The sequence below is a fragment of the Oryctolagus cuniculus genome, chromosome 18 (assembly GCF_051225735.1).
Source record: "Oryctolagus cuniculus isolate XC-2025 breed Fujian yellow rabbit chromosome 18, ASM5122573v1, whole genome shotgun sequence".
Classification (NCBI taxonomy): Eukaryota; Metazoa; Chordata; class Mammalia; order Lagomorpha; family Leporidae; genus Oryctolagus; species Oryctolagus cuniculus.
Genome location: NC_142884.1, coordinates 19,430,048 through 19,445,915, shown reverse-complemented (window position 1 = coordinate 19,445,915; position 15,868 = coordinate 19,430,048). Strand labels below are relative to the sequence as shown.

General features: G+C 40.8%; 1 protein-coding gene and 1 long non-coding RNA gene across 2 annotated transcripts in view; one reads left to right on the top strand and one right to left on the bottom strand.

Annotated features, from left to right (window-relative positions):
- The window catches only part of LOC127491342 (uncharacterized), a 38,951-nt gene that overhangs the window by 10,237 nt on the left and 12,846 nt on the right, over positions 1 to 15,868 (bottom strand). The window contains exons 3-4 of the long non-coding RNA XR_016224780.1: positions 12,204 to 12,264; positions 9,295 to 9,347 (exon numbers count right to left, since the gene is read on the bottom strand). This is a non-coding gene — a long non-coding RNA (uncharacterized LOC127491342). The remainder of the gene's footprint in view (positions 1 to 9,294; positions 9,348 to 12,203; positions 12,265 to 15,868) is intronic.
- Positions 14,305 to 15,205, top strand: LOC100344980 (thioredoxin domain-containing protein 9; the record flags this gene model as incomplete). Its single annotated transcript, XM_070062428.2, has 1 exon — positions 14,305 to 15,205. A coding segment is annotated over one exon (693 nt), but the record flags the coding sequence as incomplete, so codon positions are not given.

Below are 15,868 nucleotides of genomic sequence, written 5' to 3'. Positions count from 1 at the left end.
CAATTACCACTGAAGAATATGGAAAATTATTAAAGATCTTTAATTGAAAAAATGATTCAGGCTCAGATGATTTCTTTAGTTCCATTTTTTAAAAGAAAAAGCAAATAATAATATTTATAATATTTCAACCCATAGACTGTACTCCCCAATTTATTTATAAAGTCAGAATAACTTTTAACAGAAAAAGCAAATAAAGGTAGTTTGAAAACATTTCCAGATCAGTCTTACTCATGGAAACAAGAATACCAAAATAATAGCAAGTAGAATTCAGCAGTACACCTAAAGAATGACAACTGTAATGAGTACGTAAGAGTTATCCCAAGAATGCAGGATTGTTTTATTAACAGGAAATATGTCAATACAATTAGCTTCAAGGGGAAGAATCATATGAATTACTAATAGAGGCTGCCAAGGCATTTAATAAATTGAAGCCATCTTTTTTTAAAAAATGAATTTAATATTGCTTTGGAAGTTCCAATGAATCCAATTAAAATTGGAATAAATAATTGGAAAAGGTAAAGTTATCCCTTTTTTCTGATGACATGGTTATTTACCATTAAGTGAAGAGATTCAGATGTCTTTTTGGAGTTTGGGAAGTTCTCTGAAAAGGCAAGGTACAGAAATCAAGAGCTGTTCTCTGTACTGACAATAAAGATGCAATAATTTATGTGGAACTCTTTTGGAATTACACTGAATACCAATAGGTTTGTTTCCTTATATGAAATTACCTTAAGTATCATAAGGACAAATAAATGCCTGAGCATCTAAGAAAAAAATGAAAAAGAAACTTTTCTAACAGATAAGAATGTACCATTTTGCCATTCCAATAAACTTAATTGGAAAAGGAACAGATAAATGTTTCAATGAAACCACAGAAAATTCAAGAACAGGGCTTGGTGTATATGAGTTTTTTATATATGAAAAGATTTGGAATCATAAACCATAGTGAGAGTCATTTTATCTTAAAATAATTCTGTCACATTGGTTTTTAATCTGAGAGATGGAAAAGTTGGACCAATAGCACATCCATATCCAAAAAGAAATTTCAAGTGGAGTTAAGGCTTAAAAATTTAAAGTAACACAATCCTTAAAATCAAAAGTGACTACATACACAATCTAGGAGTGGAGAGAGATTACCAACACAGGATACTCAAAAACTATTTAAGAATAAATATTGGACTGCATAAAAAGTATAGTCTTGAATGGCAAAAGATGCATCAGCAAAGTCAACAGGTAATAGTGGAAAATGATACGCAGATATGATCAAGAGAAATCACTCTTCACAAACAAACAAAAGGATAAGCTAGTAGCAAAACATGGCAAAGAATATGGATAGTAGTGAGAAGAGCAAATAAAAGTGGCTGATGAACCTATCAAAAAGTGTTAAGCCTCAGTACATGATACAGAGTGCAAATTAAAGTGTTAATAATGCTGTGCATGAATACTTTTTGCTGCCAGAGCAAAGTATTCTCATCAGCTGTTGGTAGAAACAAATTTTGAAAGGCAATACAAATTACTCTTTTGAAAAGTAAACTGGTAGCAGCTATTAACTTAAAATACTTAATGCCACTTTGGAGAATCTTACCTTTAAAAGTAAAAATCCTGGTACATAAATGGTAAATGAATATGGTTATTTATTGTAAAATTATTTGTAATAGCAAAAAAAAATAAATGCCCATCCGTATGGAAATTGGGGGAAGGAAAGAACTATAGTAGATCCATTCAATAGAATGGTTATATCAGCATTAAGGTAGACAAGTTTAAACTATGTTAGTGGACTTGAATGGAATTCCACAATGTTTTTTTGAGTGAAAAAAGCATGATATGTATTTTACAAATCATCAACAAAATGTCCTTATGTGTTTATGAATGATGGACATGTATCACTATATGTCTACATATGATTTTATGTGCATGGAGAAACATATAAAAGAGTATTACTGGGTTTGGGGGAGGTGGGTGATGCAGATATTGGGGGGTCAGAGGGAAAAAAAAGGAAAGACAGAAAGCATAAATGACTGAACTAAGTATATGTACAATGTGTAAGAAGAGATATTTGGGAAAGGGGGGAAGGGGAAGATAGAAGTCTACTAAGTTGTGGAGGTGTTTGTTGCATATTAAGTGAAAAGGGAAAATTGCTTAATACTCATGCTTCTATTTTTTAGAAAAAACTCTATATGTGTATATGCATGTATATGTTCCTGTAAGTGAAAAGTGTGGAAGGATATACACTAAAGTATTAACATGGTCACCCTAATGGAAGAGTATATAAGTAATTGTTTAATTTATGTATCTTTGTATTGTTTTAGTTGTTAATAACAAATACTGCTTTTGTCCTTTGAAAAATAAAGGGGGAACTATTTCAAAAATGCATGAAACCTTGAAAATGTATCTATTTTCTGACAAGATGGCATCTTGCCCTGATTTACAGCCTTTCCCCAGCTCAATCCTGGGCTTATCATGAGAGTAAAAGGAAATATGTAGATCTGAAGAGCAAAAAGAGACTTTGAGAACCCCCAGTAGAGAGAAGTGCTTCATCTTATTCTGAATTAATTTTAGACTCATAAAGAAGTTACAAAAGAGTTCTTGTATAGCTTTCACCCAGTTTTCTCTAATGTTACATAACCACAGTACAATTATCAAAAGGAAATTAATGTGGATATAATTGTCATATTTAAACCATAGACATTTAAATTTCAACAGAAGTGGGCTTTGGACATTGCACATTTGGCAGGGTGGTTAAGATGCTACTTGGGATGTCCGCATCCCGTATCTGAGTGCCTGGGTTCAAGTCCCAGCTTTGTTACCAAGTCCAGATTCCTGCTAATGCACATCCTGGGCTGGGACCCTGCCACCCATGTGGCAGACCTGGATGGAGTTTCCAGCTCCTGACTTGGGCTCCTGGCTTCAACTCTGGGCTTGAAGGCATTTGGGGAGTCAGCCAGTGAATAAGTTTCTCTTTCTCTCTCTCTCTCTCTTCTCTCTTCTCTTCTCTCTCCATGTCTATCTCTCTGCCTCACAAATAAATATTCTTAAAACAGTTTTAAAATTTCAAGTTTTCTCACAAATGTTCTTTGTTTAATCCAAGATCCCCAGAGCACACTTGTTACTTCTTAGTTTCTTCAATCCATAGCAGTCTTTTCTTGCCTCCTGTGACTCTGACATATTTGAAGAATACTGGCCAGTTATTTTGTGGAATTTTCCTCAATTTGTGTTTGATTGCTTCTTGGCCTTTTGGCTAAGATCAAGTGTAATTTGTGTTTGACCTAAAGTTTTCCCTGATTATATTGAGGCTATGCAGTAATGCATAATACCAAAGAAGTGACATATCCTCAGTGCATCATATCAGAGTACATGGTATTGATATGTCTTTTTCCTGCAGCTCAATAAAATATAAGCCATAAGGTATAATTGGCAGATAGATTATATCTATTTTTACAGTGTACAATTGATATATTTGATGTTTTAATGCATGTATACATTGTAAACTGATTTTAAACTAAGCTAATTAATATACCTAGCCCTTCATACACTTATTTTTGTGTTGAGAACATTCAGGATCTAATGTGCTTGTGATATTCAAGTATATTGTCAACTATAGTCATCATGTTATACAACAAATCTCTGGAACTATATTGAACCATATTCATCATAACAGACTTTTTACATGTTAACAAACATCTTATTTTCTCCTACCCTGGCCCCTGACAATCAATGTTCTACTCTCTGCTTCTGTGAGTTCAACTTTAGATTACACATACAAGGTGTAAGAGAGACCATGCAATAATTTTTCTTCTTAGTACCTGACTTATTTCACTTCATGTGGATGTCCTCTAGGTTCACCCATGTTGCCATAAATGACAGGATTTCCTTCTGTTTTAAGGTTGAATGGTGTTCCACTTTATCCATCCCTTTGATGGACACGTTGGTAGATTCCACATCTTGGCCATTTTGAATAAAGCTGCAATGTAAATATCTCTTCAACACACCAATTTCCTTTCTTTTGGATATGCACCCAAAAGTGGGATTGCTGGATCACATGGCTTTTCTATTTTTAATTTTCTGAGAACTTGCTATACTATTTTCTATAATGGTTGCACTAATTAACATTCCCCCAACAATGTATAAGAATTCCCTTTTGTCAACATCTTTACCAACATTTGTTATCTTTACCACATCTTCTAATAAATGTAAGGCAATATCTCATTGTGGTTTCAAACTGCATTTCCCACATAATTAATGGTCTTGTGCATTTTCATATGAGTACTGGCCATTTGTCATCTTTTGAGAAATGTGTATTCAGGTCCTTTGCCCTTTTTTAGATCAACTTTTCTTTCTCACCATTGTTAAGATTTATTGGTAATATCAAACTTGATTTCTTTGTTAAGGTGCCAGATTTCACCAATATAAAGTTATTATTTCTTTATTGATAAAAATCTTGGGCAAGATACTTAGCAGAACTTTTAAAAATACTTATTAGCAGGTATTGGTTGATTAGTTTCTGGCAGAGGGTTTAGGCATCCCCAGTGATTCTGATGGACAGCCAGGGATGGGCCTTAGATCTGGATCACATTCCTAATCATAAACCCTAAAACAAAGTGTTCTTTTCTCAGAAGAATATAGAGTAATGAGAAACATTGAGTTATGGGATTCATGGGCACTTACCTTTAATAACTTGGGTATTTAATTATCTCATGCTACCCAACACATTATCACAAACTTACAGCTTAAAGCAATACATATTTAGAATCTCACAGTTTGAGTCAGAAGCTCACCCATGGCTTAGTTGAATCCTTTGGTTCTGGGTCTCACAAAGGGATGGTCAAAGTGTTGGCCAGAGCTTAGTCACATCTGATCCTCAACTAAGAAAGCATCTGCCTCCAAGATCACAGACTGTTGGCAGAACTCAGTTCCTTGTTACCTGTTAGACTAAGGGCCTTGATTTCTTGCAGGCTGTGGTTTGGAGGCCACTCTCAGTTTCTTGCCATAATGGGCCTCTCCAAAGTGTAGTTTCACATCATAGTAGCTTGTTTGAAATTCTATTACTAATACAGAAGTTATAATTTTATGTTGCATCACAACAGAAATGATATCACTTTTGCTTTGTTGTATCAGAATACTGGTCCCAGCCATGCTCAGTGAGAAAGAATTACACAAATGATTTTTCTTTCCAGACTACCAGACAGCAGAGATCACTGGGAGCCAATCTAGAGTCCACTCAGCTCATGGAGGAAACATTTGAAAGTAAGAAGGAGTGAGGAAGGCAATTAGTTCAAATAGGGATCTAAGTAAGCCTCATGTCTGCTGCAGGGCACCCTAAGTGGGAGTGTTCCTCTAAACAGAAGTGAATACACTCATTTAATCACAAGTACCCGCAAAATACTTATTTCAAGCCAGGTACTCTTAGGCACTCAGGATATAGTAGCAAACAGAAAAGGAAACATTGATAATAGTCAAGGGGCAAACACACACACACACACCACGGTGAGGAGATATAAAATAGGAGGAGAGGGAAACTTTTGATATGGTAGCTAGGAAAGGCTTCAAAAGTAACACCTGCTTTTTAAGACCTGAAGGAAATAAAAGGTCTAACAATGTAATGATCTAGAAAAAAGTACTGCAGACAGGGGGAACAGTGCAAAGATCCTACGATAGGGATGTGCCTGCAACGTTGGAGAGCAGCAAGGAAGCTGTATTCTTGAATAACAAATTACCTCCATAGCTTAGTGGCTTCAAACAACAAACACCTCCCATAGCGTCTGTGGATCAGGAACTTGGAAAGTGCCACTGGAGCCATACTCTCCCTAACTAAGCATCCTTCCCTATCTCTGCCCTTCCCATGTGTTTGTCCACTAAGTCCCTCTTTCCAGACTCCAACACAGGGGAACCCAAACCCACTTTGCCTATCGAAAAGGAAACCTCCCCTGCCATGGCCTCTCTGATTTTTTCCCCCAACCCGGAGGCAGAATCTAAGTTGTCCAGAACTTCTCCAAAATAGCAGTCTGCTATGCCCTATCAGGGTGTCCTATGACTGTTACCACGGGGGTCCCCACAGAAAGGATGGCAATAGGTTATCATCAATCGTTTGTTCTACCTGAACAACAAAAATCTCTGGGCCAGAAAAAGTTGGGGGCAATGTAGTTTGAAAAAACCTTTGAAAATGTCCACCCCCAGGGATAAACAAGTCAATGGGCTCAAATATCACACAACCCCACCCATCAGCATCCTGCACAGGGGCGCCCTCTGCAGCCAGCTACAACAGCCGAGAGTGCAGATGAGCAGGCACAGCAGCCTTGCAGGGTGGAACACCTCTAGGGCTAAGGTGAGCAATGCATGGGCCTGCAAAAGGATGAGTGCAGGGATTGGGTGTGAGTGATTGAAAATGGGAAGTGGGTGGCAAGAATCTGGGGGTTAGGAATTCTTCAAAAAGCATCAAGAATTTCAACATGGCAATAGCAGAGTATTAAACCAGCGTGGAGCCTTGGAAGGCATGCCTACAAAGTCAGCCCTGGGGGTAGGGAGTGCCCACTAGGATAATCAGGTAAGACCAGTGAATCTTGTTGCCATGGGCTGTCAGTGGGTGCTGATGGTTAAAGTTCCCTGGGTCTTCACTGGCAGGAACAGAGTGAAGGACTTGGAAAGAAAGAAGGGTAGGTCCTGTCTCAGAAGTCACTAAAAATGGTTGGACATAAGAGTCAGTGCTTCAGAAATTTGCATTTTATACTTCTAGTGCAACCAAAAAAGGAAAACAAAAACTAAGTGATTACATTATGATAGTCTGAAGACGCTTATCCTATTGTAAAGGAAAAACAAATAGGCAAAAATTAACATTATTGCTATGAGTGTTAGAACAGTATAGGATGGCCATTTATTCTGGGGGATCACCTATAGAAGTAGCTTTTAAAATATGGCCAATAGGTTTGACCTACAGTACATATAGGCCCTCAATAATTGCTGGTTGAGAAGTAAAATTCTTTCGACTTATCAGTAATTATGAGACAAATGAACCATTGTTGATACAGTTTGTACACTTGGAAAATTCTAATGAAAATACAATCTCCTACAATAAATAAGACAATGAAAAATAGTTGTGAAATTAATGCTGTTCCTGATTGTGTGCTTTGGTTTTATTTACCCATTTATTATAGAGACAGAGAAATCTCCCTTCCTCTAGTTCATTCCCCAAAAGCTTGCAACAGCTAGGGAGGGCTGGGCCAAAGCCAGGAGCCAGGATCCATCCAGGTCTACCACAAGGGTGCAGAAGCCCAAGTACATCAGGAGCCAGATGGAATTCCAGGCTCCTGACTTTGGTCTGACCTAGCCCCTTTCAAAGAATGATTCATAGGAAGTAAACCAGTAGCAACTAGACTCCTGGAACAAGGTATCCTCAGGTCATGCCAATCTGTCTGTAACACCTTCATCCTTCCAGTAAAACAGCCAAATGGTAAATACAGGTTACTGCAGGACTTGAGGACAGTAAATGAGGCTGCAGAAAACACTGATAAAGTGGTTCCCAACCCATATTCCTTACTGTCTACTCTTCCACCTGATTGCAAGTTGTATTCTGTTTTAGACCTAAAGGATGGCTTTTTTTTTTTTTTTTTTTTTGACAGGCAGAGCGGACAGTGAGAGAGAGACAGGGAGAAATGTCTTCCTTTGCCGTTGGTTCACCCTCCAATGGCTGCCGCGGCCGGCGCATCGTGCTGATCCGAAGGCAGGAGCCAGGTGCTTCTCCTGGTCTCCTATGGGGTGCAGGGCCCAAGCACTTGGGCCATCCTCCACTGTACTCCCTGGCCACAGCAGAGAGCTGGCCTGGAAGAGGGGCAACCGGGGCAACCGGGGCAACCGGGACAGAATCCGGCACCCCGACCAGGACTAGAACCCGGTGTGCCGGCGCCGCTAGGCGGAGGATTAGCCTAGTGAGCCGCGGCACTGGCCAGGATGGCTTCTCTTCGTTCTTCAACCCTGAGTTCCAAGACCTCGAATTCTTTGAATGGCAAGAACCCATTGTGGGAAAAAACAGAATGTATGTTGGACAGTCCTCCCCCAGGGATTCACAAACTCCTACTCTATTTAGGAAAGTATTGGCTAAAGATTTGGAGGAATTCACCCTGGAATAGGGGATGCTATTCCAATATATGGGTGATATGTTAATAGCAAGCCCCACTAAGGGGAGCTCAGATACAAATAGAGTGACAGTCTTTAATCTTTTGGGTCCAAGGGGCTATAGTGTCAAAATATCAAATATCAAGCCAACAGGTCTTGTTGGAGGGAAGGATAAGGGGATTTTCAAAGGAAAGAGAAGGCCATTTGTAAACTACCCATTCCTGGGACTTAAAACAATTGAAGGGCTTCTTGAAAATGCCCAGTAGAATCTGAATCCCTAGTTTTGGTCTCACAGTTAAGTTACATGAACTCCCAAGAGGGCCAGACACTGATCCTTTTGACCAGATTCCAGACTGTAAGTGAGCATTTCTAGACTAATTAATAGCTAAACTTTTGGAAGCCCCTTTGCTGCCATTGCCAGACCTGACATTTCATCTGTACATTCCTGAGAGGACAGGGGTTGCCATGGTAATGCAGTTACTAAGGCTACCATGTCTGTAAGTCATAGCAGGTATTGTCCTCCATTTTAAAGAAGCAGAAAAGTTAACTTTTGGGAGATACTGAAAGTGAGTGCATGGCCGGCGCCGCGGCTCACTAGGCTAATCCTCCGCCTAGCGGCGCCGGCACACCCGGTTCTAGTCCCGGTTGGGGCGCCGGATTCTGTCCCAGTTGACCCTCTTCCAGGCCAGCTCTCTGCTGTGGCCAGGGAGTGCAGTGGAGGATGGCCCAGGTTCTTGGGCCCTGCACCCCATGGGAGACCAGGAAAAGCACCTGGCTCCTGGCTCCTGCCACCGGATCAGCGCGGTGCGCCGGCCGCAGCGCGCCGGCCGCGGCGGCCATTGGAGGGTGAACCAACGGCAAAGGAAGACCTTTCTCTCTGTCTCTCTCACTGTCCACTCTGCCTGTCAAAAAAATAAAAAATAAAAAAAATAAAAAAAAAGAAAGTGAGTGCATAAAGGCACTGAAGACACTAATTCCAGCAGACCTGACCTCCAGAGTAAATCTCTCCAAAGTGCTGAGTGATTGATTCACCAGTGGGCGCTGCTGTACCAAGGCCAGAAAGAGAAAAGTGGAGAGATCTCCACAGATACCACAATAGAGGCTATAGTCCACCCAACAGGAACCTCAGCCCAAAAGGCTGAGTTGAAAGCTTTGGCTTTAGAAGGAAGGGAAGGAAATACCACTTACCTATACATTGATTTAAAATATCCATATTCCATCCTTTGTGCTCATGGGGCAATCTGGAAACAAAGAGGAATGCTTACTTCTGACAATCAAGTAATTAAACATGGAAAAGAATTTTTGTGCCTTCTAGAGGCAGTGATGAAGCAACAGAAGGTGGCTGTGATCCACTGCAGACGTCACCAGAGGGGAGAGAGAAGTCAGAAAGGGAAGTAACAGGGCCAACAGAGTTGCTAAAAGTGAAATCATGAATGAAAGATCCCACTTCTTTGCTTAACATCAAACTTCCTGTGGCTGCCTAACATACTAACAGCCAATAATAGTTCTTTGCTTCCTGTTGCATAGTAACTTGCTATCCTATAGTAGTTTCTTTTGCAAAAAAAAAAAAAAAAAAAAAAAATCTGCTGAGCTGTCTTTCCAGGGTCTCCAATAAAACTGGATAAAAGCAGCTACAGTCAACCTTGAGACTGGAGCCAGGGCAGATCAACTTAGAGTACCAGAGTTATGTTATCATTCATTACGATGTTAACTGACACACCTCCAACGATGCTTCAGTAGTCATCAACCTCAAAGAACTTTCTCCACTCCTTTCCCTGCACCTATCATGTTCTGTCACTTTGTTTTATCCAGGTCTGCCCCAACTGTCCTATTCCATAAATTCCCAAACCTCTCTCTGTATGAGGGATTGATTTGGGCCTTGATATGACTTGCCCATCTCTCCCACAGGCCTGTAGTAATAGTAACTGTCCTCTTTCTCAGAAGGTGAATCCAGTGGTGGTTGTTTTTTTTTTTTTTTTTTTTTTTTTTTTTTGACAGGCAGAGTGGACAGTGAGAGAGAGAGAGAGAAAGGCAGTATTTTTCTAACAGTAAGCAGGGAACCTGTCGGGTAACAAAAGGGAAGCTGAAGAAGACTCCCTCTTTCTAATGGCATTCATTCCCTCCCTCCTTTGCCAGAACCTCTTTAACTTCTTATCTACCTCTTAAGAATCTGAAAAGGCTGCCCAAGCACAGAATATCCAGGATGGTTGAATAGTCCACGTGACAACTATTCTTTCCAGAGAACAGCAATTTGAGCTATCTAGAAGGCCCACTAGGCATTTACTGAGGCCCGGAGGCTCTTTGTAATTGGCTATGCAAACAGATGAAAGCCCTGTAACTAAAGAGGCCATGGAGGAATGCCCAACCTGTTGCATAAATAACCCTAATACTCATCCCAGGACAAAGGTACCCTGGTTAGTTCAAGGTAGGGGAAGGAAGCCTGGAGAAAGACTGGCAATGGACTTTTCCTTCATGCCCAGAGCAGCAGAAAACGTTAGATACCTGTTGGTTCTCAACGGCACATTTTCAGAATGGGTAGAAGCCCATTTTTTTTTTTTTAAGATTTATTTTATTTATTTGAAAGAGTTACAGAGAGAGGTAGAGACAGAGAGAGAGGGGTCTTCCACCCACTGGTTCATTCCCCAGATGGTTGCAATGGCCGAAGCTGAGCTGATCTAGACAGGAGCTTCCTCTTGGTCTCTCACCTGGGTGCAGGGGTCCAAGGACCTGGGCCATCCTCTGCTGCTTTCCCAGGTGCATTAGCAGAGAGCTAGACCAGAGGAGGAGCAGCCTGGACAGGGATCAGCACCCATATGCAGGTCAGGGCTTTAACCCACTGCACCACAGTATCAGCCCCAATTGCCACCCGTTCTGAAACAGCTCCCAAGGTCTCTAAGCTATTTCTGAAGGAGATCATCCCCAGATATGGACTACCTAAGTCCATATGGAGGGACAAAGGCCTAGTTTTCAGATTGTCAATACCAAACATACTTATAAGGAGTTGGGGATCAGGCATCTCCACTCAGCCTGGAGACCAATAATCATCTTGACAGGTAGAGAGAACAAATAAGACCCTAAAGAAAACTCTGGCCAAATTATGCAAGGAACTTTGACTCCCTGGAAGACTTGTTCCAAGGAGGCCAGAAAACAGATTCCAAAGAAGCAGAACTATATCTATATGATACTCAAGTAGGTAAAATTATAAAGGCCCTTATTGGCCTATGGAAACCACGAGCCACCCTCCCCTTCAGACTTAACTACATCCACTCCATCTGGGAGACTGCTTCTATTTAAAGGCACGGAGAGGAGATATCCCCCAGATCAGTTACTGCCTAAATAGGAAGGTCCATTTTTGGTAATACATACAACTAACTCTGCCTTAAAGTTACAGGGAGTAACACTTTGGGATCCACCACTCCCAGGTAAAGGCAGCCACAGGATCTAAAGAAACGAACTCCACCTCATCAAGCGAACTACTGCCTGATCTAAAGCTCCTATTCGAGAGAGAGAAAGACAAGTAACCGGAAACTCATCCGTATTTCCTGCCAGGAATCAGTCCTCTTGCCCTACTCAAAGGTATTCTCCTGTTCACCCTAGGAATTACTTTACTCAATCTGGAATCTATCCCTTGAGAATTTGTCTCCTCTACCATAGTTGCTGTAACCCTCATCTGGTACCCTCAGTAACCACAGAAGAGAAGAAAAGTGCATGAACAGACACTGAACTTCCTTTTCCTAATCCTATTGATCCTATTTCCCATGGTACATCAAGGAATTCCCTTCTATGGTCCAAAAACACACTATTCAGACTCTCTTGAGATGAAACTCAGGAAGGAGACTTTTGGATTGTTGGATATTTGCATACATGGTCAAATTCCTTATGACAAGGATGCCAAAATCAATGTGGAAAGGACAGTCATTTGAAAAAAAAAAAAAGGACTGAGAAAAACTGAGTATGCATGCAAAAGAACAAACTTGAAATTTGACTTATACCATACTTAAAACAGATCAAAGACCTATATGGTGACATAACCAACAATCCAAAAACTTCAGCCTGCTCTGTGGCAATGTAAGAGAGTGTTCCATCAGCACACTTACTCAGGTATGGCAGGCAATGAATGGGGTCCATGTGAGGTTTCTCTCAGGGGATCATGACAATCTGAAAATGTTTTTGTGGACAAGGACAAAAGAAAAAAATGTTACAAGCCAATATCCTTGTAAATATAGGTGTGAAAATCTTCAATAAAATACTAGCAAATGGTATCCAACAGCATATTAAAAGCATTTTTAAAAAACTGATAAAGATCTATACTTAGAGAAATATTAATCATTATTTACTTTGGCAAGATAAAAGCAGGTTATAGTAAAGAATGTATATTATAATTACTATTTAAAATAAAATGCAATGTTTTTTGTGTTTTTAAAGATTTATTTATTTATTTGAAAGGATTACACAGAGAGAGGAGAGGGGGGGGAGAGAGAGAGAGAGAGAGAGAGGTCTTCCATCCAATGGTTCACTTCCGAATTGGCCACAGCTGCCAGAGCTGTGCCGATCTGAAGCCTGGGCCAGGAGCTTCTTCCAGGTCTCCCATGCGGGTGCAGGGGCCCAAGGACTTGGGCCATCTTCTCCTGCTTTCCCAGGCCATAGCAGAGAGCTGGACTGGAAGTGGAGCAGTTAGGTCTCGAACCGGCGCCCATGTGGGATACCAGCACTGCAGGCCAGGGTGTTAACCCACTGTGCCACAGTGCTGGTCTCTGGAATGATTTCTTTTCTTTCTTTTTTTTCCCTCTCTTTATTTTTATTTATTTATTTATTTATTTTTTTGACAGGCAGAGTTAGACAGTGAGAGAGAGACAGAGAGAGAGAAAGGTCTTCCTTCTGTTGGTTCACTCCCCAAATGGCTGCTTTGGCTGGCATGCTGCGCCGACCCGAAACCAGGAGCCAGGTGCTTCCTCCTGGTGTCCCATGTGGGTGCAGGGCCCAAACACTTGGGCCATCTTCCACTGCCTTCCCAGGCCACAGCAGAGAGCTGGACTGGAAGAGGAGCAACCGGGACAGAACCAGCACCCCGGCTGGGACTAGAACCCAGGGTACCAGCGCTGCAGGCAGAGGCGCTGTGGCGCCAGCCTGGAATGATTTCTTTTATCACTTGAAAGTAGTCATATTCAGTAAGGAGAATTACAAATAATCTTTGTTTCTTCTTTATGTTCCCTGGTATTTTTTGTTTTTCTTTTCTTCCCCCGCCCCCACAGTAAGAAAACATAATTGTACAAAAGGAACAAAACAGTGGCTTCAAAAACAAAGTTACAATTCTGCCAGGAGTTATGAGTCAATGTAACACTCATATATTACAGTGTAACACAATTTACTGTATAGTACTGGTAGAAGCTGAGATCTGTAGTTCATATAAATGGAACAGATGGCCCTAAAACATAGGCTGTGGCTGGCACTGTGGTGTAGCAGGTAAAGCTGCCACCTGCAGTGCCGGCATCTCATATGGACGCTGGTTTGAGTTCCGGCTGCTCCACTTCTGATTCAGCTCTCTACTATGGCCTGGGAAAGCAGTAGAAGATGGTCCAACTGCTTGAGCCCCTATACCCACACAGGAGACAGGGAATCTGCTCCCGGCTCCTGGCTTCGGATCAGCGCAGTCCTGGCTGTTGTGGCCATCTGGAGAGTGAACCAGTGGATGAAAGACCTCTGTCTCTCTCTCTCTCTGCTTCTGCCTCTCTGTTACTCTGCCTTTCAAATAAATAAATCTTAAAAAAAAAGGTTAATATAAACATAAATGTATCAAGAGGGGAGGGGAACAAGCCATGAGGAAAGAATTATTGAATAAGTAGTTTGGGGATGGAATCTTTCCTTTTCAGGGTTTAATTCCAACCTTAAATTCACATTTTAAAACATATTTGATTGATATGTTGAACAAAATAGTGTAAATAGGGTGTTAAGTGTTGAGCTGTGTCCCTCCTCACCTCCAAGATATGTTGAAGCCCTAATTCCTGGTAACTTTGAATGTGATCCTATATGGAAACAGGATCTTTCCAAATATAATGAAGTCAAGATGAGGTCATCAATGTCCGCGCCCGCCGGCAGCGGCTGAGAGGCTGAAACCAGAGTGGACCGCTCTTGTTAAGCGGCTGTTGCCCTCACTTCTCAGGAATCGGCGAGAGCTTGGCCCAAGGCTGAACTGTGCCATTTGGAAGACTGGAAGCAGACGCATCTGTCGACATGTTTTCCAAAGTCCTGGAGAACCAGTTGCTTCAGACTACCAAGCTGGTGGAAGAACATTTGGATTCTGAAATTCAGAAACTGGATCAGATGGACGAGGATGAATTGGAACGCCTCAAAGGAAAGAGACTTGAGGCACTAAGGAAAGCTCAACAGCAGAAACAAGAATGGCTTTCTAAAGGACATGGGGAATATAGAGAAACTCCTAGTGAGAGAGACCTTTTTCAAGAAGTCAAGGAGAGCAAAAAAGTGGTTTGCCGTTTCTACAGAGATTCTACATTCAGGTGTAAAATACTAGACAGACATTTGGTGATATTGTCCAAGAAACATCTTGAGACAAAATTTTTGAAGCTGAACGTGGAAAAAGCACCTTTCCTTTGTGAGAGACTGCGTATCAAAGTCATTCCCACACTGGCACTGGTAAAAGACGGGAAAACACAAGATTATGTTGTTGGATTTACCGACCTAGGAAATTCAGATGATTTCACTACGGAAACTCTGGAATGGAGGCTCGGTTGCTCTGATATTCTTAACTACAGTGGAAATTTAATGGAGCCACCATTTCAGAACCAAAAGAAATTTGGAACAAACTTCACAAAGCTGGAGAAGAAAACTATCCGAGGAGGAAAGAAATACGATTCAGACTCTGATGATGATTAGAGCTCAATAATTCTTTGTAAATCATCTTATTTCTACAATTACTTCAGGTTTAAATGTGTTTTCTAAATTCTGTTGCTTTTGATCCATTGATCATCAGTACTCATATTCTGGAGATTTATATACTCCAACCATTGAAAGGCATCTTTACCATATTCTCTGTGGCCATCATGTTTCAGGTGAGGAAAATGTCTGAGTTCCTAAATTATCTGGGAAGAGTGTGGATTCTCTATTTTTGAGGTTGATTTTATCACGTATGTTTCTTACATCTTTATACCATTCACAATTGTGTTTTTAATCTATTTATTAGAATTAGAAATTCAGCAGACTATTTCAGGACTGATTCTTAATCAGCGTTATTTACTTTCTACAGCAGGTCATGTAACATTTACTGGTGTAACATTGCACTTGTAAATGAACTATGAACACGCTTCACTTTGGGAATATATTTAAGTAACTATTAAAAAAACTGCTTATTTATTCTGGAAAAAAAAAAGAGATGAGGTCATCAGATGACCCTAATCCAATAAGAATGGTGTCCACCTAATGAAAAGGATGCAAAGACAGAGGTGCACAAGGAGAATATAATGCAAAGATGGGGCAGAGATTGGAATGATCCATCTATAAGCCAAGGAATGCCTAGGATTGCTAGGAGAAATTCATAGAATACATTATCCTTAGAAGGAACCAACAACCTTGGTTTTAGATTTCCAGAATCAAAAACTGTGAGATAATAAATTTTTTAAGACCCCAAGTTTTTGGTATTTGGTACTTTGTTGTGGTAGACCTAGAAAACTAATACATGAGAGGGCCAGCGCCATGGCTCAATAGGCTAATCCTCTGCCTTGTGGTGCCGGCACACTGGGTTCTAGTC